Source organism: Salarias fasciatus, chromosome 11 (genome assembly GCF_902148845.1).
Source record: "Salarias fasciatus chromosome 11, fSalaFa1.1, whole genome shotgun sequence".
NCBI classification, from domain to species: Eukaryota; Metazoa; Chordata; class Actinopteri; order Blenniiformes; family Blenniidae; genus Salarias; species Salarias fasciatus.
The window spans coordinates 28,083,050-28,110,489 of NC_043755.1; the positions used below are offsets into that span (position 1 = coordinate 28,083,050).

General features: G+C 52.2%; 2 protein-coding genes and 1 long non-coding RNA gene across 13 annotated transcripts in view; 2 read left to right on the forward strand and 1 right to left on the reverse strand.

The window, feature by feature from the left end:
* Positions 1-5,695: 5,695 nt before the first annotated feature.
* Positions 5,696-14,621, reverse strand: ppox (protoporphyrinogen oxidase). 2 transcript variants are annotated; one of them, XM_030103535.1, is made up of 13 exons: positions 14,438-14,621; positions 13,537-13,623; positions 12,992-13,126; positions 12,737-12,852; positions 12,402-12,534; positions 12,119-12,263; positions 9,983-10,197; positions 9,525-9,585; positions 8,728-8,846; positions 8,462-8,575; positions 6,703-6,852; positions 6,254-6,296; positions 5,696-6,175 (listed from the first exon to the last, which is right to left on the reverse strand). In XM_030103535.1, exons 2-13 carry the CDS (start codon positions 13,618-13,620, stop codon positions 6,045-6,047), a joined length of 1,446 nt encoding a protein of 481 aa, XP_029959395.1. In that variant the 5' UTR covers positions 13,621-13,623; positions 14,438-14,621; the 3' UTR covers positions 5,696-6,044. The 2 variants fall into 2 exon arrangements, with proteins under 2 accessions (XP_029959395.1, XP_029959396.1); XM_030103536.1 differs by having other exon boundaries at positions 9,983-10,194; positions 14,438-14,620.
* A 531-nt stretch (positions 14,622-15,152) lies between these two features.
* The window catches only part of zufsp (zinc finger containing ubiquitin peptidase 1), a 63,409-nt gene continuing 51,121 nt past the window's right edge, over positions 15,153-27,440 (forward strand). Inside the window, exons 1-6 of one of the 10 annotated variants that reach the window (XM_030103526.1) lie at positions 15,153-15,194; positions 17,160-17,334; positions 17,435-18,398; positions 21,169-21,276; positions 21,346-21,434; positions 22,746-22,920. In XM_030103526.1, the coding sequence (XP_029959386.1) occupies positions 18,074-18,398; positions 21,169-21,276; positions 21,346-21,434; positions 22,746-22,920 (697 nt within the window). In that variant the 5' untranslated portion in view covers positions 15,153-15,194; positions 17,160-17,334; positions 17,435-18,073. Of the gene's footprint in view, positions 15,195-17,159; positions 18,399-20,977; positions 21,277-21,345; positions 21,435-22,745; positions 22,921-27,440 lie in introns of those variants that run through there. The other 9 variants (XM_030103525.1, XM_030103524.1, XM_030103527.1 and 6 more) reach the window with 9 other exon arrangements.
* LOC115397314 (uncharacterized) overlaps positions 25,986-27,440 on the forward strand; it is a 1,756-nt gene continuing 301 nt past the window's right edge. Inside the window, exons 1-3 of the long non-coding RNA XR_003932451.1 lie at positions 25,986-26,442; positions 26,701-26,808; positions 27,061-27,440. The exon at positions 27,061-27,440 is cut by the window's right edge and continues 301 nt beyond it. This is a non-coding gene — a long non-coding RNA (uncharacterized LOC115397314). The remainder of the gene's footprint in view (positions 26,443-26,700; positions 26,809-27,060) is intronic.

Below are 27,440 nucleotides of genomic sequence, written 5' to 3' on the forward strand. Positions count from 1 at the left end.
CTATGTACCGTGAGAAAGCTGATATTCTCATGAATCCGCTGGTATAAACTAGAGGTGTCCCCGACTAAAAATTTCCATAGTCGAATCTGATTCGTCCGAATCTGCCAATAGTCGACTGATAGTCGAATCTATCATCTTGTTTAGCGGAGCGGGCGGGTGGGGGGTGGGGGCAGGGGTTAAGCGTACCTACACGGGCGTCGGAGCGCAGCACAGTGCAGAGCGGTGCTCACAGGCGCCTATGCCTACAGTCGGCCCTGATTGCACTAATAATAATAAAATTAAACAAAACAAAACAAAACAAAACAAAAAACAAAAAAACAGTGCAGGCAGGTAAAACAACACTTATTTTTTTCCTCCACACTGAAACACAGACTGGAACAAAGTGTCGGTAACTCTAAACATCAAACAAATGAAGTATAGTTCAAATGACCAGAACCAAACCCTCTTCTAACAAACAGGCTAAAGCATGTCATTTATTTATATCTATAATTGTTTGTTTGTTTGTTTGTTTATTTTGTTTCGAGCTGAATTTCATTCACAGTGCTCGGCAGTAAACAAAAATTACATTACAATATACAAAAATCATTACAATCAATACAGCGTAATACAATAACAAAACACATTTATATTAGCTCGAAAAGGAGTGGGATGAAGTAACACTTATTATCTCCCACCCCTCTTTACTTTAACTCTTTAGCTCAAGATATTACAACCTTCATTGTTACACAGTTGTGTTCACAGTACAATTTATAACACTTCCTTTTTTATAAACAAAAATCATTTCCCTTAATATATTTTTCAAAAGTAATTTCTTTCAGTTTCTTTTTAAATAACTTCATATTTGGACATTCCTTGAGCTTCCTACCCAGGTTGTTCCACAATTTTACCCCTTGAACTGAAGGACAAAGTCTTTTCCGTTTATTATTCGCCCATCTAACTTTAAAATTCTGTGTATGACGTAAATTATACCCTACTCCTACTCTTTTAGAAAATAAAAGTTGGATGTTTTTTGGAAGATTGTCCTTACTTGCCCTAAATACAATTTGTACAGTCAATAAATCAACAATATCTTGAAATTTTAATAATTTAGAATTTGCAAAAAGTATGTTTGTATGTTCTCTGTAACCGACACCATGTATTATTCTTATTGCTTTCTTCTGTAAAATGACAAGAGGGTGTAATGCTGTTTTATAATTATTTCCCCATACTTCTGCACAGTAAGTAAAATATGGCAAAACTAATGAACAATAAAGTATACGCAATGAATTTTTATTTAGATCATGTTTTGCCTTATTTATTACTGAAATACTTCTTGAAACTTTTCTTTGAACATGGCTTATATGTGATTTCCAATTAATTTTATCATCTATTAATACTCCTAAGAATTTTATTTCATTTACTTTTTCAATAATTTTATCATCCAACTTAATTTCAACATCATTTGTTCCCATGTTTCCAAACACCATTAACTTGGTTTTCCCCAAGTTTAATGACAATTTGTTTCTATTTAACCACGATTTAATTTTTTTCAATTCTGTATTCATTTCCTGCTCTAATGCCTGGAGGTCATCCCCAGTACAAAAAATAGTCGTATCATCAGCAAACAAAACTAACTTGAGAACATCTGAAACTTTACATATATCATTTATATAAAGAATAAATAAAATGGGGCCCAATACTGCCCCCTGTGGGACACCACAAGAAACATCCAACAATAAAGAACAGACATCTCCAAGTTGTACAAATTGTTTTCGGTCAGTCAGATAACTCTTTACCCATTCCAATACTCTCCCTCGGATCCCATACCTCTCTAACTTATCTATTAAAATATCATGGTTAATAGTGTCAAAAGCCTTCTGGAGGTCAAGGAATATTCCGATTGTGTACATTTTATTCTCCAACGAATTTGCTATCTCCTCAACAGAATCCAGAAGTGCTAATACAGTTGACCTATTTGACCTCAATCCGTACTGACTTTCATTAAGTATTTTATTTTTTTCCAGAAATGTATTCAAACGAGCAACAAAAAGTTTTTCTAATATTTTGGACAATTGAGAAAGTAGTGAGACTGGTCTATAATTTGTAAAATCATGTTTGTCCCCGGCTTTATACACTGGAATTACTTTGGATACTTTCATTTGATTTCCGAATCAAATGAAAGTATCCAAGAAAGTATCCGGCTATCTCTGCAGATAAGCTCACATTTTTTGGCTAAACAATTTCTCACATTATCTGCTCAAATTAAATGAAATAGGCTTAATTGCGCTGTGTCGGTCCGTTTCGCAGCGCAACATCCATGCAAAAACACACACTAAATTAAATAGAATTAGCCTTTTAGATGAATAAAAATAATAATATAATAATAACCTAAAATATTACAATTATACGAAATAAAAGTCAGCATTAAAAATTAGAATTGAGTAACAGAACCGTCTTTTATTAGCCCAATGATCTGGCTACTGACCCGTTTAAGGTGGAAAGCCATGTTGTTGTGAAGTGATATGAAAGGACACAATCTGCATTTGACTTTTTTGGATCATCTTTGACTTGGTCTGAAGTTCTGTTTTTTTTCCGACATTGTGAGGCTTTTAAAGTGAAGCCAAATCACCACCGAGATGCTGCTCTGTGACGGAGCTCTGCGCAAAATCGGATTGTGCCACTCACCATGGTGGTTCATTCACAAACACTAAATAGATAGAATATTGAATAAAAGCACAAGTTAAGTAAATTTTTCCACAGTATATTTGATAGGCTAACATGTATATCAAATAGGCTTTATATCATGTTTATTGGGAAAAAAACAAGCAATTCTATGTAAAATCAGTCATTCAGCACCCCCATACAGCTGGAATGGAATGGTCCTCGTTTAATAACCACATTTTTTCGATGCTTCGACAGTCGAAGTTCGACTGCATGATTGGCAGTGGAATCAGGCCCCTTCGAACGAATCATCGAATCGTCGACTTTCTGAGGACACCCCTAGTATGAACCACTTTCAGATGTGATTACCACAGCGGGTAGTATAAACACATTTATCCAACATACAGCAAATTAAGTAAACAGCGCAACTCACCTTTGGAGGCTCATAACTGATCACAGACGATCCATAATCCAGACAATCCAGCAAAAACTGCCACAGTACAAGCGTATGCATCCAGGCAAAGCTAGAAAGTATAGCCTTTTGTCCAAAACATGTCTTGAAATAAGCAAATAATCCAGAATTAGACGCGCCACCGCGCGCGCACGCGGCGCGTCTCTCCGCGTGCGCGTCCGATAATAATCCATTTTTTTATCAGATAAAAACATCCAGACGTCTCTCCCTCGTGCTGAGGATATCCAATATGGCGACTGATCGGTTTCCGTTGTTTATTCGTCATATTTCAACCAATCAAGTGACTCATCCCTCCCTCCGATGGCTAACCAGCCAACCGCTGCCGAGACTGATGGACTCACGTCATCGGTCGTCATCACTCGTAATCAACGTATTCTGAGCCAATCACGTCGGTAGAAACGTTTGACTGACAGGGCTGGTAGCCAATGAGCTTGCTGAATGGCTGGCTGGCCCGCTAGCGGGGTTTTGTGACTTCTCAGATATCTGCTGAGGGATGCACCTGCTGTCTGTCCCTGCTCCTCTCAGTCTGAGGGCCTTATCCCACACCGAAGCCTCTCTGAAGTGATTTTTTGAGTACTTTATGAGTTTTTGGAGTGAAAATAATGTAAAAATGGGCCAAAAACCAACATATACCGTTGTACAGAGGGCATCCAGAGGGTATACAGAAACTGAGCATCCAGCTCGGCGGGGCTCTTCCCTCCCTTTGCCCGCTATGTGATAAGCGGCGTAGAACGGTGAGTAGAATGCGCACTGAGCCGCCTGGACACGCGCGCCGTCACTGGCTTTTTCCTCGCTCTTGCCGCTCGGCGGCTGTGGACGCGGGGCACAGCAGCGAGCTGGGGCCGCTCATTTTGCACGCCTCCGCTGCGTGGGGAAGCGGGACGGATGCAGAAAGGTCTCGATTCCGCCCCGGGCACGCCACGATCTCCTTTTCTGGAAGGATCCTGCTCTCCTATGCAGGGCCGGCGATTAGGCTGGGCATCCGGGGCACTTGCCCAGGGCGCCGAGCCATAGGGGGGCGCTTAATGTGGCCGTGAGGCGCACCGCCCAAGTTGCGCTGCTGTGACGGCTGTTTGAGCAGCGCACTGCTTGGTTCGCTTGCTCGCGCCCCTCGACAGATATTGCCGACTCAAACCCCCCCCCCCCCCCCCCCCCCCCGCTCGACAAATTTCGGCGATACTCGGCGGTCTCCTTCTACCCCCCCCCCCCCCCCCCCCCGCTCAACAACTCTCCGCGACACTACCACGGGGCCCGCGCCGGCCCTGCTCCTATGCAAGGAGTCCTCCTGGGCTGCGTATCGCATCACGTCGAGGTGTTCACAGATGCGGTGGGCGGTGCCTGGGATTCCATGGAGTTCCTTCAGGCCCTTCTGGACGGCGGCCGCACTGCATGCACCCTGGCAGTGTTTGCATCGGCCATCACAGCTGGTCACGGCGGCTTCAGCTTCTTCTCTGCACGCAGTCACCCGCTGGTGACTGAGCTGAAGCTGTTCCAGAGGTCAGACACAGCTGCAGTAATCAGCTCGTCCTGTCATGAAAGACAGGAAACAAGGAGCCTCCTGAAGTTCAGGAAGTGGTGAAGTTGTGCAGAGTCCATAGTGACTGGCCAGCCTCAGCTTTCACTATGTAATCAGCACAGCTCCACCTACTGGCGGGTTACTGTAACTACCTCAAATTGAACCAGACCTGTTTGAAAACAAAGTCCTACTCGGAATGTAATATAACAATCCCATCATGTTTAAAGTCCTTTGACTGTTTTCCATTCATTCATATTTTAGGATGGGAAGTTAAAGGGGGCAGGATGTTTTGATCAAGTCCTTTTCTTTTAATGATCTCTATGGAAACACTTTTAGTCCCTCTGAAAATACTCTCCGGGCCACACGGTGGTGCAGTGGTTAGCGCTTGTGTCTCACAGCAAGAATGTCCAGGGTTCAATACTGGCCGGGACTCGGCCTTTCTGTGTGGAGTTTGCATGTTCTCCCCGTGTGTGCGTGGGTTCTCTCCGGGTACTCCGGCTTCCTCCCACGGTCCAAAAACATGCACGTCAGGTTAATTGGTCACTCTAAAAATTGCCCCTAGGTATGAATGTGTGAGTGAATGGTTTTATGTCTGTGTATATATATATGTCAGCCCTGTGACAGACTGGCGACCTGTCCAGGGCATACCCCCGCCTTCGCCCACAGCAGCTGGGATCGGCTCCAGCCACCCGCGACCCCGAAAGGGACCAGCAGCAGAAAATGAATGAATGAAATGAATGAATGAATGAAAATACTCTGTGCCACGCATGGTGTTCCTGGGAGAATATCAGCTGATCGGCCCCTCCATCCCATCCCCCCTGTATTCCGTCCCCCTTTTCATCACGTCCCCCTCAGCCTGAGGAGGACCTACACAGCAGACCGCCTGGATTTCCCCTCTTTTCTTCAGAAAGATTTCACAGAGCCAGAACTCATCCGATGTCGCTGGCAGTGAGTTCTACTTGCCACCTGGCTGGACCAGCAGCATCCAGGAGCCCCTCCAGACCCTCCAGACCCTCCAGACCAGTCACTGTGTCACAGCTCCATGAACAAGACAACACAACCACAACCGCAGTCTCCACATTTATTTCCTGCAGCAGAAACAATCAGAATGAAAGGGAGCCGTATAGGACACACACACTCATACGATACTAGCTTATATGCAGGATGTTGATGGTGTGTGTGTGTGTGTGTGTGTGTGTGTGTGTGACTTGACTCTCAGTGCACGTCCAGTGGTTGTAGCAGGACACGCCTGAGTTCAGAAGTGTGTGTGAGTTACGGTGCCCCGTCCACACGGCCTGAGTTAGAGCAGTAAAGTGCAAACATTGGTAGAGAGAGTGGACTGCAGAGGGCGGAGCCTCTCAGAGGGAGCGTCCACCAGGTCCACCAGGTTCCAGAGGTCCCCCTGGTCCCCCCGGTTCACGTGGTCCCCAGCAGCCGTGCGGCTGTCCGTGCGCTGAAGACCACGTCGTTCACCGACACGCCGTCGTAGGACGAGCCGGTCAGAGACAGGCGCAGCTCATGAGTCCTGATGAAGTGACGCATGGACTCTGGACAGGGGGACAGACGGAACATGGAGGAGTGCTGCACCGTCTGCTGGAGGAGCGCCGTCAGGTGGAGCCACTTACCCACTTTCCCAAAGTGTCCCAGGAAGTACTGAGGGATACAGTCCTGGAAGAAACAACAGCTCATTCAGACGTAGAGTCTGCACGTTCTCCCTGTGCTCCAGCTGAGGATGTGAGGCTGTACTGACAGTGTCGACCAACGCAGCCGACGCCTCCTCCACAGCCACAAACACAAAGAGACCTGCTGACCCTGCTGACCCCTTGTAGACCCCTTGTAGACCCCTTGTAGACCCCTTGTAGACCCCTTGCTACTGCTGCAGCTGCTCCGAGCTGCGCTCTGCTCCGCTGGCTGTCGTGTCGTGTCATCTCGTGTCGTGACATGCCGTGTCGAGTTGTGTCGTGTCGTATTGTGTCGTGTTGTGACGTGACATGCCGTGATGTGTCGTATCGTGTGGTGTTGTGTAGTGTCTTGTCGTGTCGTTTCGTATTGTGTCTTGTCTCGTCTGCCTCACCCTGTGCAGACACACCCGGCTCCAGCTGGGCTCCGCCGTCACCCCCAGGTGGCGGCGCACCGCCTCCACGGCTCTGGACAGAAGCTGCTCCTGTGAAGCGGGGTGCGCCCCCCCCAGCAGCTGGTGGAACCAGGCCCCGCCCATCATGACCTGCAGACACAGGGGGGACCAGCTGACCGACACCGCTTCCAACAGTCCGCCTGTGGTGAGGACTGTCTCTCTGCCAAGTCCATTAACCAGACGCTGAAGGTTTAATGGCTCAGTAGCTGGTCTAACCAGGTGACCAGTACTTCCTGAGCCAGGTGACCAGTACCTCTGAGCCAGGTGACCAGTACCTCTGAGCCAGGTGACCAGTACCTCCTGAACCAGGTGACCAGTACCTCCTGAACCAGGTGACCAGTACCTCTGAGCCAGGTGACCAGTACCTCCTGAACCAGGTGACCAGTACCTCTGAGCCAGGTGACCAGTACCTCCTGAACCAGGTGACCAGTACCTCCTGAACCAGGTGACCAGTACCTCTGAGCCAGGTGACCAGGACCTCCTGAGCCAGGTGACCAGTACCTCCTGAACCAGGTGACCAGGACCTCCTGAGCCAGGTGACCAGTACCTCCTGAGCCAGGTGACCAGGACCTCCTGAGCCAGGTGACCAGTACCTCCTGAGCCAGGTGACCAGGACCTCCTGAGCCAGGTGACCAGTACCTCCTGAGCCAGGTGACCAGGACCTCCTGAGCCAGGTGACCAGTACCTCCTGAGCCAGGTGACCAGGACCTCCTGAACCAGGTGACCAGTACCTCCTGAGCCAGGTGACCAGGACCTCCTGAACCAGGTGACCAGTACCTCCTGAGCCAGGTGACCAGTACCTCCTGAGCCAGGTGACCAGGACCTCCTGAGCCAGGTGACCAGTACCTCTGAGCCAGGTGACCAGGACCTCCTGAACCAGGTGACCAGTACCTCCTGAACCAGGTGACCAGTACCTCCTGAGCCAGGTGACCAGTACCTCCTGAGCCAGGTGACCAGGACCTCCTGAGCCAGGTGACCAGGACCTCCTGAGCCAGGTGACCAGTACCTCTGAGCCAGGTGACCAGGACCTCCTGAACCAGGTGACCAGTACCTCCTGAACCAGGTGACCAGTACCTCCTGAGCCAGGTGACCAGTACCTCCTGAGCCAGGTGACCAGGACCTCCTGAACCAGGTGACCAGTACCTCCTGAGCCAGGTGACCAGGACCTCCTGAACCAGGTGACCAGTACCTCCTGAACCAGGTGACCAGTACCTCCTGAGCCAGGTGACCAGGACCTCCTGAGCCAGGTGACCAGGACCTCCTGAGCCAGGTGACCAGTACCTCTGAGCCAGGTGACCAGTACCTCTGAGCCAGGTGACCAGGACCTCCTGAACCAGGTGACCAGTACCTCCTGAACCAGGTGACCAGTACCTCTGAGCCAGGTGACCAGTACCTCCTGAGCCAGGTGAGTGTTGGCCCCGGTGGTTCAGGGTGTGGACCCTCTCAGAGTGTTTGCTCTCCTCTCTGTGGCTCCTGAGTCACGTCCCTCCATGGAGAAGGCCGGAGACCCCGTCCCAACCCAGATCCAACCCGGGGGGGTTCGGGTCCAGCCTGGATGCAGCTCCCCATCCACTGCCTGCTCAGTGTGAGTGTGTGTGTGCGAGTGTGTGTGAGTGTGAGTGTGTGTGAGTCAGTGAGTGAGTGTGAGTGAGTGAGTGAGTGAGTGAGTGAGTGAGTGAGTGTGTGTGTGTGTGTATACCGTCACTCTGGTTGTGAGTCCATCAGGTCTGTTGTGTTGAGGAAAAGGAACAGAATCATAGACCACTCCCAGTAGAGCCTGGTCCTCTGATGAAGGGACGAGGTGGCCAAATCCCTGGAGACAGACAGAGACAGAGAGAGACAGAGAGAGAGAGACAGACAGCTGAATGTGATTCAGAAAGGGTGTGTCAGAAAAGTGAGAGTGACAGTTGTGGTGCTGATGGAGCGTAGCTGCAGGCACAGCGTGGAACGTTGATGGTTTCACACCTGGACAGGAAGGATGCTGCCTTCATACTCCAGGTTGACCACTGCCACGGTGACGGAGGCGATGTCCTGGAGCTGCTGGACCAGAGGCTGGCAGGACGAGGGCAGGGCCGAGGCCAGAGCTGCACCACAACAGAGTGACTGCTCTGCTGGAACGTTCACCACCAACACACACCAAACTGCCACGACACACACCACACTGCCACGACACACACCACACTGCCACGACACACACCACACTGCCACGACACACTGCCACAACACACACCACACTGCCACGACACACCACACTGCCACCGACACACACCCCACTGCCACCGACACACACCCCACTGCCACCGACACACACCACTGCCACCGACACACACCACACTGCCATGACACACTGCCACCAACACACACCACACTGCCACCGACACACTGCCACCAACACACACCACACTGCCACCAACACACACCACACTGCCACCGACACACCACACACTGCCACAACGCTCCAACATTTACCACCAATACACACGTTTAAAAGTGAAACAGCCTCAGCCCCTAACCCTAACCTCAGATAAAGACAGGAACTTCCCAGCATGCTCAGTCACACCGTCCTGAGTTCATCTCGAAGAGACACGCTGTTGCTGTCACGAGGCTGCTACGTTCTCCGTCTCACTGTTTCTATCACCATGGCAACGCTGGTTTCTACTATGATGGTTTCTGCTACACTCTTTCTATGGCAATGGTTCCCATGACAACAGTCTATATGAGTGAGCGCTGACAGCTGCTGCTTGTACTGATCAGTCACTTACCTCTAGCAGGTAGTGCAGAGATGACGTGGTCAGCTGACACCACTCCATCCTCCAAGTGCACCTAGACGCACACACACACACACACACTTATTACAACACTGTCAATAAGCGCCTGCTCTTCCTCACCACTCCCTGTCTGACCTCTGACCTCCAGACAGTTTCTAAGTCTGTCTCTGAGCGTCTGCTTGCTCGGCCTGGTCCTGTCGGTTGTGTTTATTCTGCTGTTCAATGCACTGAGCTCCACAGGACGTCCTCTCCCTGCAGCGGCTGGACAGCCTGAAGATCTGGATCCAGACCAGGCCATCCTGGAGTCCAGGGTTCGCCTGGGAGTGGCGGACTGAAGGATCACTCCTCATTTATCTGCTTTGCTGGTGACTCTTCTCAGCAGTAGTTGGAACTTGTGTTTCAGCTAAGGTAATGAGGTGAGTGGCTTCCAGCCTTGTGGAGGTCAGTCCTACCGTCCATCCAGAGGCTGAGGGCTGGATCTGCTTCACGGCTGCGTCTGTGTGCAGCTGCACTCGCCCACTTCCTCGCAGATATTCAGTGAGGGATTCTGGGAGGGACTGGACTCCTCTCTTCAGTGACCACTGGGCCCAGGACTCCCGCACAGCCCTCTGGGCCAGAGGCCCCGGGGCCACGGCGGCACCGGGGCCCGCTGCCGGATCACCCGCTGCTGAACACAGGAAACATCATGAGTCACACAGATCACCATGCTGACCAATCACAGCAAAGATCCACAGGATTCTGCACCGAGCAGGTTCTGGGTAGTCCGGCTCACACTGGACCGGGCCACAGGAAGAACATCTGCTCTGACGGTTCACTAGAAACAGCAGTGACGACGAGAGGTGAAGGCAAAGGTCAGCTGTTTGACTCGCTTCATGGCAGCAAGGGCATGATGGAGGAGGAGCAACGATGGAGGAGGAACGATGGAGGAGGAGCAACGATGGAGGAGGAGCAACGATGGAGGAGGAGCAACGATGGAGGAGCAACGATGGAGGAGCAACGATGGAGGAGGAGCAACGATGGAGGAGGAGCAACGATGGAGGAGGAGCAACGATGGAGGAGGAGCAACGATGGAGGAGCAACGATGGAGGAGCAACGATGGAGGAGCAACGATGGAGGAGGAGCAACGATGGAGGAGGAGCAACGATGGAGGAGGAGCAACGATGGAGGAGGAACGATGGAGGAGGAACGATGGAGGAGGAACGATGGAGGAGGAACGATGGAGGAGGAGGAACGATGGAGGAGGAGGAACGATGGAGGAGGAGGAACGATGGAGGAGGAACGATGGAGGAGCAACGATGGAGGAGCAACGATGGAGGAGCAACGATGGAGGAGCAACGATGGAGGAGCAACGATGGAGGAGGAACGATGGAGGAGGAGGAACGATGGAGGAGGAGGAACGATGGAGGAGGAGGAACGATGGAGGAGGAACGATGGAGGAGGAGGAACGATGGAGGAGGAACGATGGAGGAGGAACGATGGAGGAGCAACGATGGAGGAGCAACGATGGAGGAGGAGCAACGATGGAGGAGGAGCACACCTCCCTGTCTCCTGCTTGTCTCCTGCTTGTCTCCCCCCTGTCTCCTCCCTGTCTCCTCCCTGTCTCCTCCCTGTCTCCCCCCTGTCTCCCCCCTGTCTCCCCCCTGTCTCCTGCTTGTCCTCTGTCTCCACGGTCCCGCCGGTGAGGTGCGGTGGTCCAGACTGCAGCAGGGCGGTGGTCTTGCTGGTCTTCCGGCTCGGGCCGGGTGGGAGCGGCCCGGCTCTGCTGCCTCATGCAGCTCAGGATCTGATAACAGGAAGCTGCAGGACACTGCGTCCTCGGTCGGCTCGTCCTCCGTCCTGCCGCTGCACTGCAGGGCCGAAGGCAGGGAGGCGAACGGCCCCACTGGGCTACAGGGTCTGGGACCTCACCGGGACCCAGCCTGGTCGCTCACTGCTCCACACAGATGTGTTCAGGAAGCTTCTGGGGTGTCTTGAGGGACTGAGACTGTCCTGAGGAGGACAGTCTTTGGTGCACAGGTGGTTTTGATGTCGTCTATTGAGACGGTGGCCGCGGGGACCGCAGAAACCAGTTTCTGTCTAAAGGAGAGCGCCTGGCACTCTCCCGCTCCAACACACACCCATTGTAAACTCCAAACACAGCTCAAACACTCACACACTTTAAAGACCACAGTTTAGAAGACAGAAGACCCTGAAATGAGGTTTCAACACCTGAATAGAGGACAAAACCGGAAACATTTTAACATTTTATGGCGTCTGTGTGAAAGTATGGCGAAGCACAATGGACTTAACCGATTCATTTCTCACAGTTTTCAGCCGACTCATCTGTTTACGTTGGGGGAAAAACTCAGTTTTTGGGGAGTTTTCTTGGAATCGTTTTGCCAAAACACCAACAGAATTCATTCACACTGCTCCAGACTCTGACGTGTTCCTGTGGGGCTGCTCCGAATGCCAAAGACCTCGGCCACAACTCTTCTTCTGCTGCTGCTTTTGTGGACAGTGGCGGCGAGCATGAGGGTACGGTCCGCTGACCGGATCCTGACTGACAGCAGTGAACAGGACCAGGACCAGGACCAGGACCAGGACAGTACCTGAAGAGCTCAGCATCCCCAGAACCACAGAGCCCCGGAGCTGCTCGGCCCAGAACAGCGGCGGGAAACAGGAGCGCACGCTCAACTTCCTGCTGTCTCCTGCAAACACCCCCCGACACAGACTGTCCACCGCCATGTCCGCCAGCTGCAGGGAGAGAGAGAGAGGGAGAGGGAGGGAGAGGGAGAGAGAGAGGGAGAGACGGAGAGAGGGAGAGAGAGGATCAATGATTGGAAGCGTCCCGTCCCTCGCTGCCTTGCTGGAGGGCAGGTCACTCGTCCTCACCTCCTTCCCAAACCTTCTAGAAACAAACGAGTGGACGGACTCATCTGGGTTCTCGCTTTTCTTCACCAGAATTTCAGAAGCGATGCTGAAGAGCAGGGGACGAGTGAAGGGCGGGACGGTCCGGAGGAGTCCCCTGGAAGACAAGAGCAGGTGAGCAGCACACCTGGACAGGAGGGGGAGAACACACCCTGCAGGGACTGTGGAGGTTTTCCCAGAAGTCCCCTGCACCCGTGGGTCCAGCCTGGACCCCAGCCTGGACCCACCAGCCTGGACCCCCCAGGCTGGTGGGTCCAGGTCCCCCCACAGCGCTCACACAGGTCCCTCTCAGGACTCACGTGATCCCGGTGGGCATCTTGTGGAGCTGTTGGTTGACGTACAGGTATCGGTTCTGAGACGCCACGTGACTGGAGGGGACCGGAAGCAGCTCTTCCCCGAGACCCAGGTCCTCCACCTGCAGGGCCGGGGCGGGGCGGGGGCGGGGCGGGGGCGGGGGCGGGGACGGGGACGGGGACGGGGACAGCGACACACACACCTCCATTAGTCCCACTGCAGTCAGTCCTCTCTCGAGTCGCGCCGGCGGCGGACGTCACCATATTGAGGGTGTTGCGTCCCACGGCGCCGGCGGGCCGGATCCCTCGGGGTCCATGTTCAAACACGGCGCCATCCGGCCTCCGGGTGGACCAGAGCCAGCCCCCCCAGCGGCTGCTGGCCTCCAGCACCACCACCTGCCAAGCACAGCCACAGGAGCCAGGAGGAACAGCTGGAGGAGAGTGTGTGTGTGTGTGTGTGTGTGTGTGTGTGTGTGTGTTCTTGTATTTCTATCCTTGTCGGGGCCAAATGTCCCCACAAGGATAGCAAAACGTGAAACGACGTGCCTTGTGGGACCTTTTTCCGGTCCTAAGTAGGAGAAACAGTGTTTTCTTGACCATGTTGTTGTTACTGAAAAAAGTAAAAGGTCAAAAACATTTCTTTAGGGTTAGGCTTTGTTGTGGTGTGGGTTAGGGTTAGGGTAAGGGTCAGGGTTAGGGGCTAGACATGAATGGGAGTCAATGGACGGTCCCCATAAGGATAGAAATACAAGACTGTGCGTGTGTGTGTGTGTGTGTGTGTGTGTGTGTGTGTGGTAGGTACACACCTTGGTGACCTGCTGACTCTGGCACAGGTAGTAAGAAGCAGCGAGTCCCCCGATCCCCCCTCCAAGGACAGCGACTGTTCTCATGGCCTGACAGCAAACACAGACCACCTGAAGACTGGACAGCTCTGGACCGACCCCAGTGGACCCTAGTGGACTGTAGTGGACCCTAGTGGACTGTAGTGGACCGCAGTGGACTGTAGTGGACTGTAGTGGACTGTAGTGGAACCTAGTGGACCGTAGTGGACTGTAGTGGACCGCAGTGGACTGTAGTGGACCCTAGTGGACCGTAGTGGACCGTAGTGGACTGTAGTGGACCCTAGTGGACCGTAGTGGACTGTAGTGGACCGTAGTGGACTGTAGTGGACCGCAGTGGACTGTAGTGGACCGTAGTGGACCTCAGCAGCCCCAACTGGACCGTAGCGGTGTGTACTGGGTGTTCCCAGTGTATGCAGCCTGTTGGTGCTGATAGTGAAGACTGTTGGTTTATCTGGTCTCACACACACACACACACACACACACACACACACACACTGACACACTTTCACAACTGAAGGAAGACATTCACCGCCGTCCTGCAGTGAGCAGAGTGTGAACAACACACTGCTGTCTGTCTGCTCAGTGTGTGTAGCTGTCAGTGTGTGTGTGTGTGTGTGTGTCTCACTGTGTGTAGAAGTCAGTGTATGTGTGTGTGTGTGTGTGTGTGTGTGTGTTGCTGTCAGTGTGTATGTGTCTCACTGTGTGTAGAAGTCAGTGTGTGTGTGTGTGTGTGTGTGTGTGTGTGTGTGTGTGTGTGTGTGTGTGTGTGTGTGTGTGTGTGTGTCGCTGTCAGTGTGTATGTGTCTCAGTGTGTGTGTGTGTCTCAGTGTGTGTAGAAGTCTGTGTGTGTGTGTCCATGTCCTACCTTGACTCCAGGTGTGCTCGCGCTGCTGGCGGTCTCGCGGTGCGCTGCTGTCCCTCTGTGTCCCTCTGTGTCCAGCCGTCCATGTGTCAGTCCCAGCAGGTCCGGGTCTGAGTCTGCGGGGCAGGACACGGTGCAGAGAAGTACGCCTCTCCTCGCTGCTCCACTTCCGAGTAAACCTTCCGCGTAAACACGACGTCACTTCCGCTAGCTGTCAGCTTGCCGCGCCAAGTTCCAAAATAAAAGCGTCATAATGGATGGTAAAATAAATGTAGAACACTGTCAGCTTTTGTTTCTTTTTCTGCCGTTGTTGGTTTTATATTGAAGTCTTTTTCCTGAACAGTTTCTTCGAGGTCCCTCCTTCGGTCTTCTCCTTCTACTTTCAGTCTTTTCAGTGTTTTCCATTCCACTGGTCCACTTCAACGTAGAAGAAAGACAAGATTTACAGCAATAACAACTACTACTAATGATGGCAAGAGAACAACACTTATTATTGCCTCTACTTTTCATCCGGTACTCATGGATTCCACTTTTTGTGGCTTCCGGTTCTGTCTGAAGGCGTGAAGCTGTGCCGGGGAAAGGAGAGAGTTGTGGGCAGGTTTGAGCGGTGATGAGCTGGACGGATCGATGTTGACGCTGAGCGTCACCTCCAGCGCTCTGTTCGTTTTATTCTGAAAGAGCGAGCCGGAAGTGTGAAAGCGTCACGTGTGGACCGTGCGTGTTGAGGACGGTGTGGACGCGGAGGGTGGAGAGCAGAGCTGTGAGTAGACACTGGTCGTCTCATTCAAACTTTAACGGGTTCACTTCCCACGTTTGCTCAGCGGCACAGCTTCACAGACTGAAGTAAGCTTCCTGTTCGACAGTGACGCGGTCACTCGTTGGTCCGTGGACCGGCGGTTTGTCCGTTTTCTGTTCCACACAGTCAAATACAGTAGATGTTTAAGACGAGACACTCTTTTCCCAGAAACCGGTGTCGAGGTTCCATAACCTTCATTCTGTGTCCTTCATAGTCAGACCCCCTGGACCAGGACCAGGACCAGGTCCAGGTCCAGGTCCAGGTCCAGGTCCAGGTCCCAGACCACCTCTTAAACTTGTTCAATCTGCATTGTTTCACGATTCACGTGTGACTGATTGTTTGTAGCTAGCCACGTGCACCAGGGCCACATCAAAGACCACATCTGGACTGATTGTTAGCCCCACTGACCTCCACCCTCTGACCTCCTCCACCCCCTCTGACCTCCTCTCTGACCTCCTCTCTGACCTCCACCCTCTGACCTCCTCCACCCCCTCTGACCTCCTCTCTGACCTCCACCCTCTGACCTCCTCCACCCTCTCTGACCTCCTCTCTGACCTCCTCTCTGACCTCCTCCACCCCCTCTGACCTCCTCCACCCTCTCTGACCTCCTCTCTGACCTCCTCTCTGACCTCCTCTCTGACCTCCACCCTCTGACCTCCTCCACCCTCTCTGACCTCCTCTCTGACCTCCTCCACCCTCTCTGACCTCCTCTCTGACCTCCACCCTCTGACCTCCTCCACCCCCTCTGACCTCCTCTCTGACCTCCTCTCTGACCTCCTCCACCCCCTCTGACCTCCTCTCTGACCTCCTCCACCCCCTCTGACCTCCTCTCTGACCTCCTCCACCCCCTCTGACCTCCTCTCTGACCTCCACCCTCTGACCTCCTCCACCCTCTCTGACCTCCTCTCTGACCCCCTCTCTGACCTCCTCCACCCTCTCTGACCTCCTCTCTGACCTCCTCTCTGACCTCCTCCACCCTCTCTGACCTCCACCCTCTGACCTCCTCCACCCTCTCTGACCTCCACCCTCTGACCTCCTCCACCCTCTCTGACCTCCTCTCTGACCTCCTCTCTGACCTCCTCCACCCTCTCTGACCTCCACCCTCTGACCTCCTCCACCCCCTCTGACCTCCTCTCTGACCTCCTCTCTGACCTCCACCCTCTGACCTCCTCCACCCTCTCTGACCTCCTCTCTGACCTCCTCTCTGACCTCCTCCACCCTCTCTGACCTCCTCTCTGACCTCCTCTCTGACCTCCTCCACCCTCTCTGACCTCCACCCTCTGACCTCCTCCACCCTCTCTGACCTCCTCTCTGACCTCCTCTCTGACCTCCTCTCTGACCTCCTCCACCCTCTCTGACCTCCACCCTCTGACCTCCTCCACCCTCTCTGACCTCCTCTCTGACCTCCTCCACCCCCTCTGACCTCCTCCACCCTCTCTGACCTCCTCTCTGACCTCGACCCTCTGACCTCCTCCACCCCCTCTGACCTCCTCTCTGACCTCCTCTCTGACCTCCACCCTCTGACCTCCTCCACCCTCTCTGACCTCCACCCTCTGACCTCCTCCACCCTCTCTGACCTCCTCTCTGACCTCCTCTCTGACCTCCTCCACCCCCTCTGACCTCCTCCACCCTCTCTGACCTCCTCTCTGACCTCCTCCACCCCCTCTGACCTCCTCCACCCTCTCTGACCTCCTCTCTGACCTCCTCTCTGACCTCCTCTCTGACCTCCTCTCTGACCTCCTCCACCCTCTCTGACCTCCTCTCTGACCTCCTCTCTGACCTCCTCTCTGACCTCCTCTCTGACCTCCTCCACCCTCTCTGACCTCCTCTCTGACCTCCTCTCTGACCTCCTCTCTGACCTCCTCCACTCTCTCTGACCTCCTCTCTGACCTCCTCTCTGACCTCCTCTCTGACCTCCTCCACCCTCAGCCGGTCCATTCTGTGAGCAGCCAGCAGAGGGCACTGCTGGCCCTGTCAGCCCCTGACACCTGGTGTCTCCACATGTCCAGAGGTGAAGCAGAGGGCTCCGTCACTGCGGAGCTCGCTACAGATGGAACAGTCAGTCTCCAGGTGGCGCTGTGGAGCCACTTCCAAACATTCTGTGGTTGGTTTTTAGTGGCAGTGCCAGAGGAAAGATTTCACTTGGTTTAATTGTGATTGAACAGAAGCCTGAAGTCTTGAGACGGGTGTTGCGGTGTCTGCAGGCGGCCTCCTGACCGGCGGCTCGTGTCGTCCCGTGCTCGCCGTCGCGCCTCAGGGTTCGACGCCGTGCTGCCGAGGCAGCCGGTTCCTGGACGTGATCCTCTAAAGAAGTGTGAAGGTGCGGCGTGCTCGGTGGCCTGGACAGCTTCGCTGCTGCCGGCCAACTCCAGATGTTCGCCTTGTTAGTGCAAAGATGTCCGACCTACATATTCAGCAGGTTCAGGAAGTCGAGCCGTGACGGTTCTGCGCCGTGTGTCTTGGCCTTCATGATGCCAGCTGGTGCTGATCGTGGTTGAGGTGTCCCGCCTCCCTGCTCTACGTCCACAGACCACTGGACCAGTACGCAGTCGCTGTTCAGCCCTGCTGCGCGTGCACCTCGGTCCGTCGGCGGCGTCCATACCCATGCTGACAGGAACTGGTCTGGGTCGACCACCGGGTCCCTGTGGACCCTCACATGGACCAGTGAAGCCCACAGAACAGCAGACTTCCAGTTCAGAGGCTTGGCTGGAAGCTGGACCAGGTTCCAGGGCCTGGACGTGGCCGCGGAGCCGGGTCTCGTCCCTGTCCTGTCAAGACGGACACGGGGACTGTTTCCCTGAGGCGGAGTCTGACTGTCCACGCTGTGCTTGTAGGCTGCGGCCATGCTGGTCTGTGACATCTGCGGGGAGGAGGTCCTCCTGGAGGACGACATGAAGACTCATGTGCTGCTGAGCCACGTGGAGGACCGGCTGCAGTGCCCGCTCTGCTCCCTGAGCGGCGTGAGCTACGACCAGCTCGGCTTCCACATCGCGGCCGCCCACCCGGAGCCGCCGCGCCGCGCCGAGTCCTCGTCCCGGCCGGACACCGCGGGGGACGCCGGACGTCCCTCTGCTGTCCAGGCCGCCTCCAGAGCTGCAGAGAAGGCCTGGAGGCGTGGAGATGAAACCTGCGGTGGGACCAGGTCCGAGCACAGCTCAGCTGACAGAGGTACCGGGGCGAATCCCAGACCCAGTCGCTTCCGTTCTTTTCACATTTCTTCATCTGGCGCTAAATGCAACCAAGTCCGATTGTTAGATTAAGGATGCAGCAGGAAAGGGTTCAGTTATAATTCCTAAATGTTCAAAATGGTTATCAGAATATCTAAAGGCCGGGAACACAACCGCAGCTCCAAGAACAGAATAGCTCCGAGTTTTTAATCATGGAAAACACACAAAACATGTTTAATCACTTTAAATCACACCCAGAGATTCACAAGCAAATGCAGAACTCCCAGTGCCGATGCCTTTTGATTTGAAAATGAAGAAACTATGAAATAAATACATCCTGTGTCAGAACCATACATGTTTGACACAGAAACCAGGGGTGCAACGGTTTACGGTTTAAAACCGAGCCGTACGGTCCGCCCTGCACGGCTCAGTTCTCCTCTATGAAGCGCGCTTTTTCGGTCTTACAATTAATTAGTTTCTGACAGCCGCAGGAAGCATCCATCCAGCCCAGCGCCTGCTCTCCGGCTCTGAGACAGCCCTCCTCCCCTCCTCCCCCAGCCCTGTACAAAACCCCGCCCCGCTAGTTCATATGCAGCGACTGTGCAATGGGAGGCGAGCACATGGCCGAGTGGGCGGAGTCTCTCACTGAGGAGGAAGCTGGGCTCAGTGTCTCACACTGAGACAGGAAGGAGAAAAACAAAAGAAAAGTTATGGCGAGCGGAGGGCGAAGAGAGTCTGAAGAAGCACCGGCTTCCTTCAGATCTTCAGTATTTCATTTTCCCTGTGGATTATAACGACGAGGGTTTACTGTCGCCACGGCCCCAAGCCGAGCCGTCCCTGACCTCGCCGGCCCCAAGCCGAGCCGTCCCTGACCTCGCCGGCCCCAAGCCGAGCCGTCCCTGACCTCGCCGGCCCCAAGCCGAGCCGTCCCTGACCTCGCCGGCCCCAAGCCAAGTCGGTCCCGACTCCCAATCAACTTGGTCCCAAGTAACTGGAAAAAAAAATTACTGGTAAATTTGTCTGGTGCGCCGCCGCTGTGGAACCGGGATGAATCACACACGAGCCTGTCACATTCCTGTCAATCAAAAAGGGAAGGGGCGGGGCTAAAATAGCACAACAACCAACAAAAACCAGCATTGTTGTCACCTGAGTCTGCTGGAGGGTGAGCAGACGCCCCATTCCCGCTGCTGTGCAGCACAGAAGAGACCATAAATCCATCAGTTTTCAACTTCTGATGGAGTTTATTATAAACATCATACATGGAGCACACACAGACATGAACAGAATGAAATGAAGTCATAAACTCTACAGACAAACAGAGATTTTTATTGAGAGGATTGGTTTAAGGATGTGTATTGTACTTGATAGCTGTTGATATTATGGCTGTATGGCTCTGATCAGCGTTACTGTGATATTGTACTGTTATATCTATTATTATCACAATTAATATACTTAATATTTTATTCTATTTCAATTTTATAATTGCTATTATGACTATTATTGCCATTGTTATCTTTTAATCATCACAGTATTGCTGTTTCCATATTAATTATGTTGTATTTTATTTTGATAACCTCACCCTGATAACATGTATCAGCCAAATAATAGTTAAGACTAAGAGGCATTGTCATCATTTAGTTTTCTTTAAAGCAAAATAAAAGGAATCTTTTGGAAAGTCAAACTTCTTGGTTTTTTTTGTTTTTTTTTTAATGCAAAGCAAGAACCGAAACCGTAATCCTGAAACCGAGGTACAAACCGAACCGTGGGCTGACTGAACCGTTGCACCCCTAACAGAAACCCGTTTCTTCCATTACTGAAAGATGTAACTCAAGTGCAGGTGAAAATGTTTCAAGTAGGATAAAATATTATTCACCTAAACAACTAATCCAGAGTTACTCTACGGGGCTCATGTTTTTGCTGGAACTCCGAGAGAAGTCGTAGCGCACCACTCCTGGAATTCACACGCGTTCTGATGAGCTCTTTGCGGTGCTGCTCCAAACGGTGCCGCACTAGTTATCTGGCAGATGTTGGCGTCAGCTGAATAGTGGAACGTGGACCCTGGACGTGGCCCGGCTAGGACTGGAATCAGGGTGAAGACCACCAGGGTTTCTTCTGTGTCACGGTAACGCTGCAGTGCAGGACATGCAGACCTCCGGTCCGTCTCTTCTTCTCTGACAGTCCCTCAGACACGTCTGCCTGCAGATAGCACGCCTCTCTTCATGTCTTCGTGGTGTTCATTTCTGTCTCTTTCCTCCTGCGATGCCGCGCCACTGATAAAAGATCTTCACGATCATCCAGCCCGGAGGGCAGTGGTTGTGCTGCAGTAGAAATGGCCGGAGCCACTCACCCTTTAAAGGCCCCACGCTGAAATGAGCCTGAGACCCCGGAGACAGGAGGCGAGAGAAGGGCTGACTTAATAGAGAGGGATTAAAAAAAAGGAATGTTAAATTCCCCTCGTAGGAATCCCGGTGCAGTAAATCCCAGCAGTGCCTTGTTTTTTCTAGAAGAAGGAGTGCTGGGAGTTCCTGTGTTGAGGGTCTCCTCTGAAGCCGTGGGGACGGTCTGCTTCCTGTCTCGCAGGATGACTCCTGCCTGAACTCTGAGCTCATCGGCCCACTTCGTGTGACTCACTCCTCATTCTTCACCTCTCTTCATTTCCTGTGTGGAGGACAGGAAGGCCTCCCCGTGATCTGGGCTGCCGAGTCCGTCGTGGCTTTGTGAGCTCTGTGAGGTGATTGGTGTCGACATGCTGAGGCTGGACTGTCTTCCAGGACGGGAGTTTGAATGTCCCGTGTGCTGGACGGTCTGCAGGGACGGCTGCTCTCTTCAGGAACACGTGGAGCTGCACTTCCAAAACGAAGCAGCGCCGTCCTGTGCAGGTCAGCTCCCTCCCTGCATGTCTTCATGTTCTGCCTGTGCGCTGTCCTCATCTCCTCCTGTCCTCACAGAGAGCTGCAGCTCGGACCGGAGGCTGGCCCTGCAGCTGCAGCGCCGGGAGGAGTCCCAGCAGGAGCAGCAGGAGTTCACAGAGCTGCAGGTCTGAGCCTCAACGGCGCCATCCGCCCACACACACTACTGCTGCAAAGGCTTGAGGGAACTCGGGGGGTCAACGTAGGGCCGGTGGGCAAAAACCAACCGCTGGCCTGTCCAGACGTCATGAACAGAACATTTCTGAGATCACTGAAGAAACCTAACCGGAGGCCAGACCGTCACCAGGAGTGCACACAGGTACCGGCTCTGCAGTGGAGCAGCCACCAGCCTCCTCCTCCACATGGACGGCACCAAGCTGGAGCCCAGAGTTCCACCCTTCTCAGTGACCAGTAAAAGCCTCCATCAGCTGCTGAGCGTCAGACTCCTGCTCTGACGTCTCCGCCGGGATTTCTGACCACTTTCAGCCATGAGCTCCAACTCCTGTGTTTCAAACTTGTCCTCCATGTCCTCCTCATGGCCTGTCCCTCTGAAGATTAGTGGAGGTTGATGGAGGGAACGTGCTGAGAACCTGAATCCTCTCATGCACGTGTCAAGCTCCAGTCCTCGGGGCCGATGGCCTGCGTGCTTTGGGTCTCTCCGAGTTGTAACGCAGCTGATTGCAATGACTGGGCTTTTCTACAGGTCAGAGGTCGTCATCAACATGAGATTCAGGCGCGCTGCAGCAGTGAGAGAGCAACAGTTTGACACCCCTGCTCTAATGTAAGAGAAATGCTGATCATTGAGGATGAGCCATTAATCCAGTTGTTAAATTCTTCTTTCTTTTCCTGGGTTTGTTGTTATGGGTGGATGTTGAACAGTGGATCTGAAATTCGATCGTTGACCTGATGGTTAAAATAAACCAGTTTAAAGCGCGGGCTGGTCTGGCTACGGCAGCACCTCGCCGGAGCCCGGCCTCCTCACAGCTCGACGTCTCGTCTGGGGCGGGACTCCTGCGGGGCCTCCAGACTCCACTGCTTTTCTTTCACTTTATTTCTCGCTGTTTGTAACATTTCTTGACTGTCTTCTTTCCACCTTTTCCAACAAAAAGCCACAAAGCAACTAAAAGAAAGTGTGCTATGCTGGTCCTCCAGCTGAGCGGCGGGCTGCTGACCGCCGGATTGCCCCGCCCACTGAGAGCAGTGTCATGCAGACAAAAGGACAATGGAAACACAACCAAACCAAGTGGAGTGCAGCGGGACAGAGTAGGGGAGGGGGAAACACGCCACAAGTGAAGTCTTTCTGTCAATACCTTCTCAGCAGACCAGCAGTCACAGTTTGAATCTCCTGCGCGCTCCTGCCAGAGCCGCCGCCGGCGCCGCGGTTTCCTTCACCCTCCGGCCTGCAGCTGACCGGCCGGCCCTCTGCTTTCCCCGTGCAGCGGCAGTTTGGCGTGGACGGCAGCGGCGGCGGCGGCTATCGCAGACAGATGGAGAGGACCCTGGAGAGCGCCGTGGACCGCGGCCTGCTGTCCCCGGCAGAGTTCCACTGCAGGAGGGCGGACATGATGGAGTCCCTGTCCTCGGGAGTGGACGATGGTACCACCAGATCTCAAGGTATGTTCCTGTGTTCCTGCGTCACGCGCAGCTCTGCTCACCATCAGACAAGCTGTTGGATGTCAAGCAGTCCGAACTACACAACGCCAGTCTGGACGGAAGCTGGACTCCAGAAAAGCCGTCTCAACAGTGCCATGCCAACCGGGACTCCAGAACTCCAGTCTGAACTCCAGACTTCTCATCTGAACTACTAAATACTTGTGTTAACTACACAAACTGAACTACGGTCTGGACCAGGGGTTCTCAGTTAGAAATGTCAAAGGTCCAGAAAATACATTCAGAGGACGTCATGGGTCCACAGTGCGGGGCGTCGTTTCGCTGTAGTTGGAGGCTGGCTGTACTGGACCGTAACAATCAGGAGTTAGTGGCAGGCACAAAAACATTTATCTTCAGTGTCACACTGATGTTCTTTCTTACTTAGTATTACTCCGTAAAATAAAACTAAAAAAACAACTTTCACGAGAGGTAAATCGATTCAGATGTTCTCATACACCTCCACAGTAAAACAACACGTCCTTTTCTTTTTGCAAATGAACCAGACAAATCCTCACATCCTCAGATAAACTCAGTCCTCACATGACTCCAGAGCCTCATATGACTTTTTAACCCTTTTTTTTTTTTTTTTGCAAAGTATGTTTATTGGGAAACAAGCTGTGGTTGTGCAATACATTTTCTTATTCTCCAGAGTTTTTTTCTTTCAAAAAAAGAAAAAACAAAACAAACTGGAAAAAAGGGGAAAAATCCACATAAAGCAAACAAAAGTGAAAATAAGTACATAAACCCATACAGAACATACTCAGATCAAACCCACCACCGCGGCTCAGATGGAATCAGACGTCTGAACACAGAGCAGAGCTACAGTGTGAAATACAAGGTTCCCGTCTAGAGGAGAACTTACCAGCACTTCCTCTCATCGCATGTTCAATCTTCTCAAGTTTAAGGAAGAAGATGAGGTGTGTAAGGGTGCTTTCACACCTACAGCATCTGGTCCGCTTGAAGCGGACTAGAGTCCCCAACTCCTGCAGGGTCGGTTCGTACGCGCTGGTGTGAAAGCGGACCAGTTAGTTTTGGTCCGGGACAAAGAACCACACCGAGACCTCCTGGAGGAGGCGGTCTCGGTGCGGTCTCGGTGCGGTCTCGGTGCGGTCTCGGCGCGGTCTCGGTGCGGTCTCGGTACGGTCCCGGTGCGGTCCGCTGCTGGTGTGAACGTTGACCGGCCTCGGTCCTGTCCGCTTTGTTGTGGAGAAGGCTTTTTGGTCGGCGGAGGCTTCCGTAGCAAGCCGCGCAGCGCATCACATCACACATGCTGGCCAATCAGGGTTCACTTCCGCCACCCAAAACACATTATGTGAACAGCGCCACCAAGGGGCAGGAGCGTCATAGTGGATAGTTCATCTGAAAAAACAAGTGGTGTGAATGCGAACCGAACCAGTTGACAGCTGCAACATTTATGAATAATTTATGTCCGAACCGAACCGCTCTAGCGGACTAGTAGGTGTGAAAGCACCCTAAGCCACTGCGATGTGTCTTCCCATACCTGACGAGGGGGCGGGGAAGGAGAGGCTGAAAACACTGGAAACAGAATGTCTGACCGGAAGCACCGAAGCAGAGGGTTTGGAGACTGATCCTCTTGTGCTGATAAACTGACAAAACTATTGAAAATGCCATCTGTATATAAATCAAGGAAACAACGAATCCCCTTTTCACGCCATCCTGAGAAAGCAGAGTCTATGCTGGAGGGGAAACAGGTGGTTATCACACAGTGGGCCCGGAGGAGACGCCTCAAGGAGATGAAATATTCCCTGAACTGAAGCCAGAGCTTCAGAGTGGTGAGCACAGCAGGGTTTTTATGCTGAGACCTTGACTGGCAGCGCAGAGCCGGCAAAGAAGAGTTGCAGCAAGATGGACTCTCTAGTTTGCTCCATAAATGAGGGCAGTCGATCCAACAACGTGTTTTCTGAATGTGTGTTGCCCGATAATAAAACTCAAAATTTGGAAGACCAAGAGCAGCACTGAGCTCCATCTCTGCAGTAATGACCGCCGCTCCCGTGGAGACCTCGCACCCCCACAAAACAACCAAGTTTTATCTATAAAGAAACAACAAAATGTTAGCAAAATAGAGTAAAGTAGTCTGAGCGGACGTTGTCTGTGTGAAGTGTTTAGTAGTTTCACCCAACTAATAAATTTAAGACCAAAGCCACATTTTTTTAGTACCTCAAACAAGTACTCAGCCCTGTCAAACCCTTCTCTGCGCCGGCGACAGTGGCGCTACCTGGGAGCCGTCCGGCTGCTTTTCCTCGTCGAATCGCGTCTCCGCGTCTCCAGCTTTTTCAGCCAATCTCCTTCTCTCCAGCCCAGAATTGCCCAGAATCCCCGACCCAATCCGGAGCTAGATTGTCCAGAATTTCTCACAGCAACCAATCGCGTATCTCCAGCCCCAGAATTTTTCAGCCAACCGACGTCTCTTCTGCCCAGAATTGCCCAGAATCACCCACCCAATCCAGATCTGAGCACGTGGCTTCTCTCGTCCAATCGATGTCCGGCTTACTACTAGCTCGCTAAACAACCAATGACAGGACTCGTATCAAGTCACGATGGACCCGCTGCCGGTGGCTTCCTCCTCCACAAACTCTGTGGACAAACACCGTGGCTTTGCACATCAAGGTAAGTTGATATTAACTTTCTTTTAGTCTTTTTCAATAAGCTACACATGTGACACCGCTATGATCACAAGAAAGAAACGGCCGTGGCATCGTGGTGACTCTGGAGTTATTTCATTCATTCATTCGTGTTATCCTGCTTGTTGTTTTGATTGTGTTATTTAGATGCTTGTTTTTTTTTTCACTTCAGAATACCTATAGTTTTTTAAGCTGTTTTAGCTATTTAAAGTGCTGCTTTTGCTTTAATTGTTACCGTAGCCACAGGAGTATTATTTAATTTTGCAATGTGCCAATTAACTTCAATGAATTTATATATTTGACATTTCCTGAGAGCTTCTCTGAGCTCCAGAGCCACATTTTTAGCCTGACTTGACTGGAACTGCAAGGACAGAAGTCCTTTTTTACTGCAGCTTCACTGTGCTGTCTTATTGGCAAAAATATCAGCTGAGAAATTTAACTGAAAAGCTTTTATTAATTTGCAGCGTCACCTCAGTAAAGTCCCCCCCCCACACACACACACACACACAAAAAAGAAATGAGAAAAAACACTGAGGTTAACTATGCATTAAAGAATATACATACAATATGTTAGAATTTGTGCTTTTTAAACTTATATACCTCCAAATAATAATGACAGTAATATAACACATATCAGTAAGAGCTGTTTCTCAGGCATAACTCTGGCTGGACTTCTTGGTGTGACGTGTGCATCTATTCCTTCTTCCAAACAGAAGAAGCACAGAGGCATGGGGGATGAGGGGTGGGTTTCCACCCTGCAAAGGTTTGCTGCTTCCAGCGTTTGGCTCTGAGGCAGGAAACAGAGCAGCACCACCAGAAGAAGTGGCCTGATCTTTATCTGAAGGTAAAGTTGGACAGAATAATCAGCATTCAGTGTGCACTTAAGAATAAGCTTAATTTAAAAAAGTGTGAGGCATTATAAGATATATTCAGATTGTATTGTAGATTGAGAAATGCCCTATGCAGCTGAGGGACGGTCATCTTTGTTTGGCCAGATGCAAACATGTAGCTGTGGTTTCCATGCACAGAGGGTGTTGTTAGTATCTCATGAAATGAATGCATGCAGGTGTTTTATTAATTTTCCTTCCCTGTGCTCTTGCAGCCTTCCAGCAGCGTCCCGGTCACTTCCCCCAGCGCTCCAGATCATCCAGGTCCGTCAGCAGCAGCATCTGGACAGACTGCTCCCGGGCCCTCTTTGACTTTGGCATCGGTGAATATGAATGATGTTACAGGTGTTGGTCATGTCAAAAATATTTAGAGAAAACATGTTGACGATGCTGCATTGACCCCAAACCTGAGTTTGGCTAGAAAACATGTCTTCAAGGTAACGTAGCAGCAGCACGAACAGCCTCTCAGTCCAACATTTGAATGGGATTGTTGAACTGCTTCATAGTCACTGACAGTCTCACCATCCATTGTCATTCGTGATGTTTTGAGCTGTTCTCTCTTCCTCTCTTGTCAGGCCTGCAGCTCCTCTGTGTCCTCTGTCACATTCAGAACCACGACAAGCAGAGCACCGTCACCTGTCTGCAGTCCAGGACCTCATCAGCCTCATCCTCAGCTCCTCAAATCCTCCTGTCCTCTACAACCACCTCTTTGTCCATCTGCTCCTCCTCCATCTGCTCCACCTCCACTGCTCCACCTCCATCTGCTCCACCTCCGGCTGCTCCTCCTCCCACTGCTCCCTCTGAGCTCTCCTCATCCGACCCTCTTCACGCTCCAGCAGCAGAAGCACAGCCTGCTCCAGGTTCTGAGCCTCGCTGGCTCCCAGCAGAGATGAATAAAATAGACCTGCTCAGGACCAGAGATGGATTTCAGCCTCCATCTGGAAAAACCAGCAAC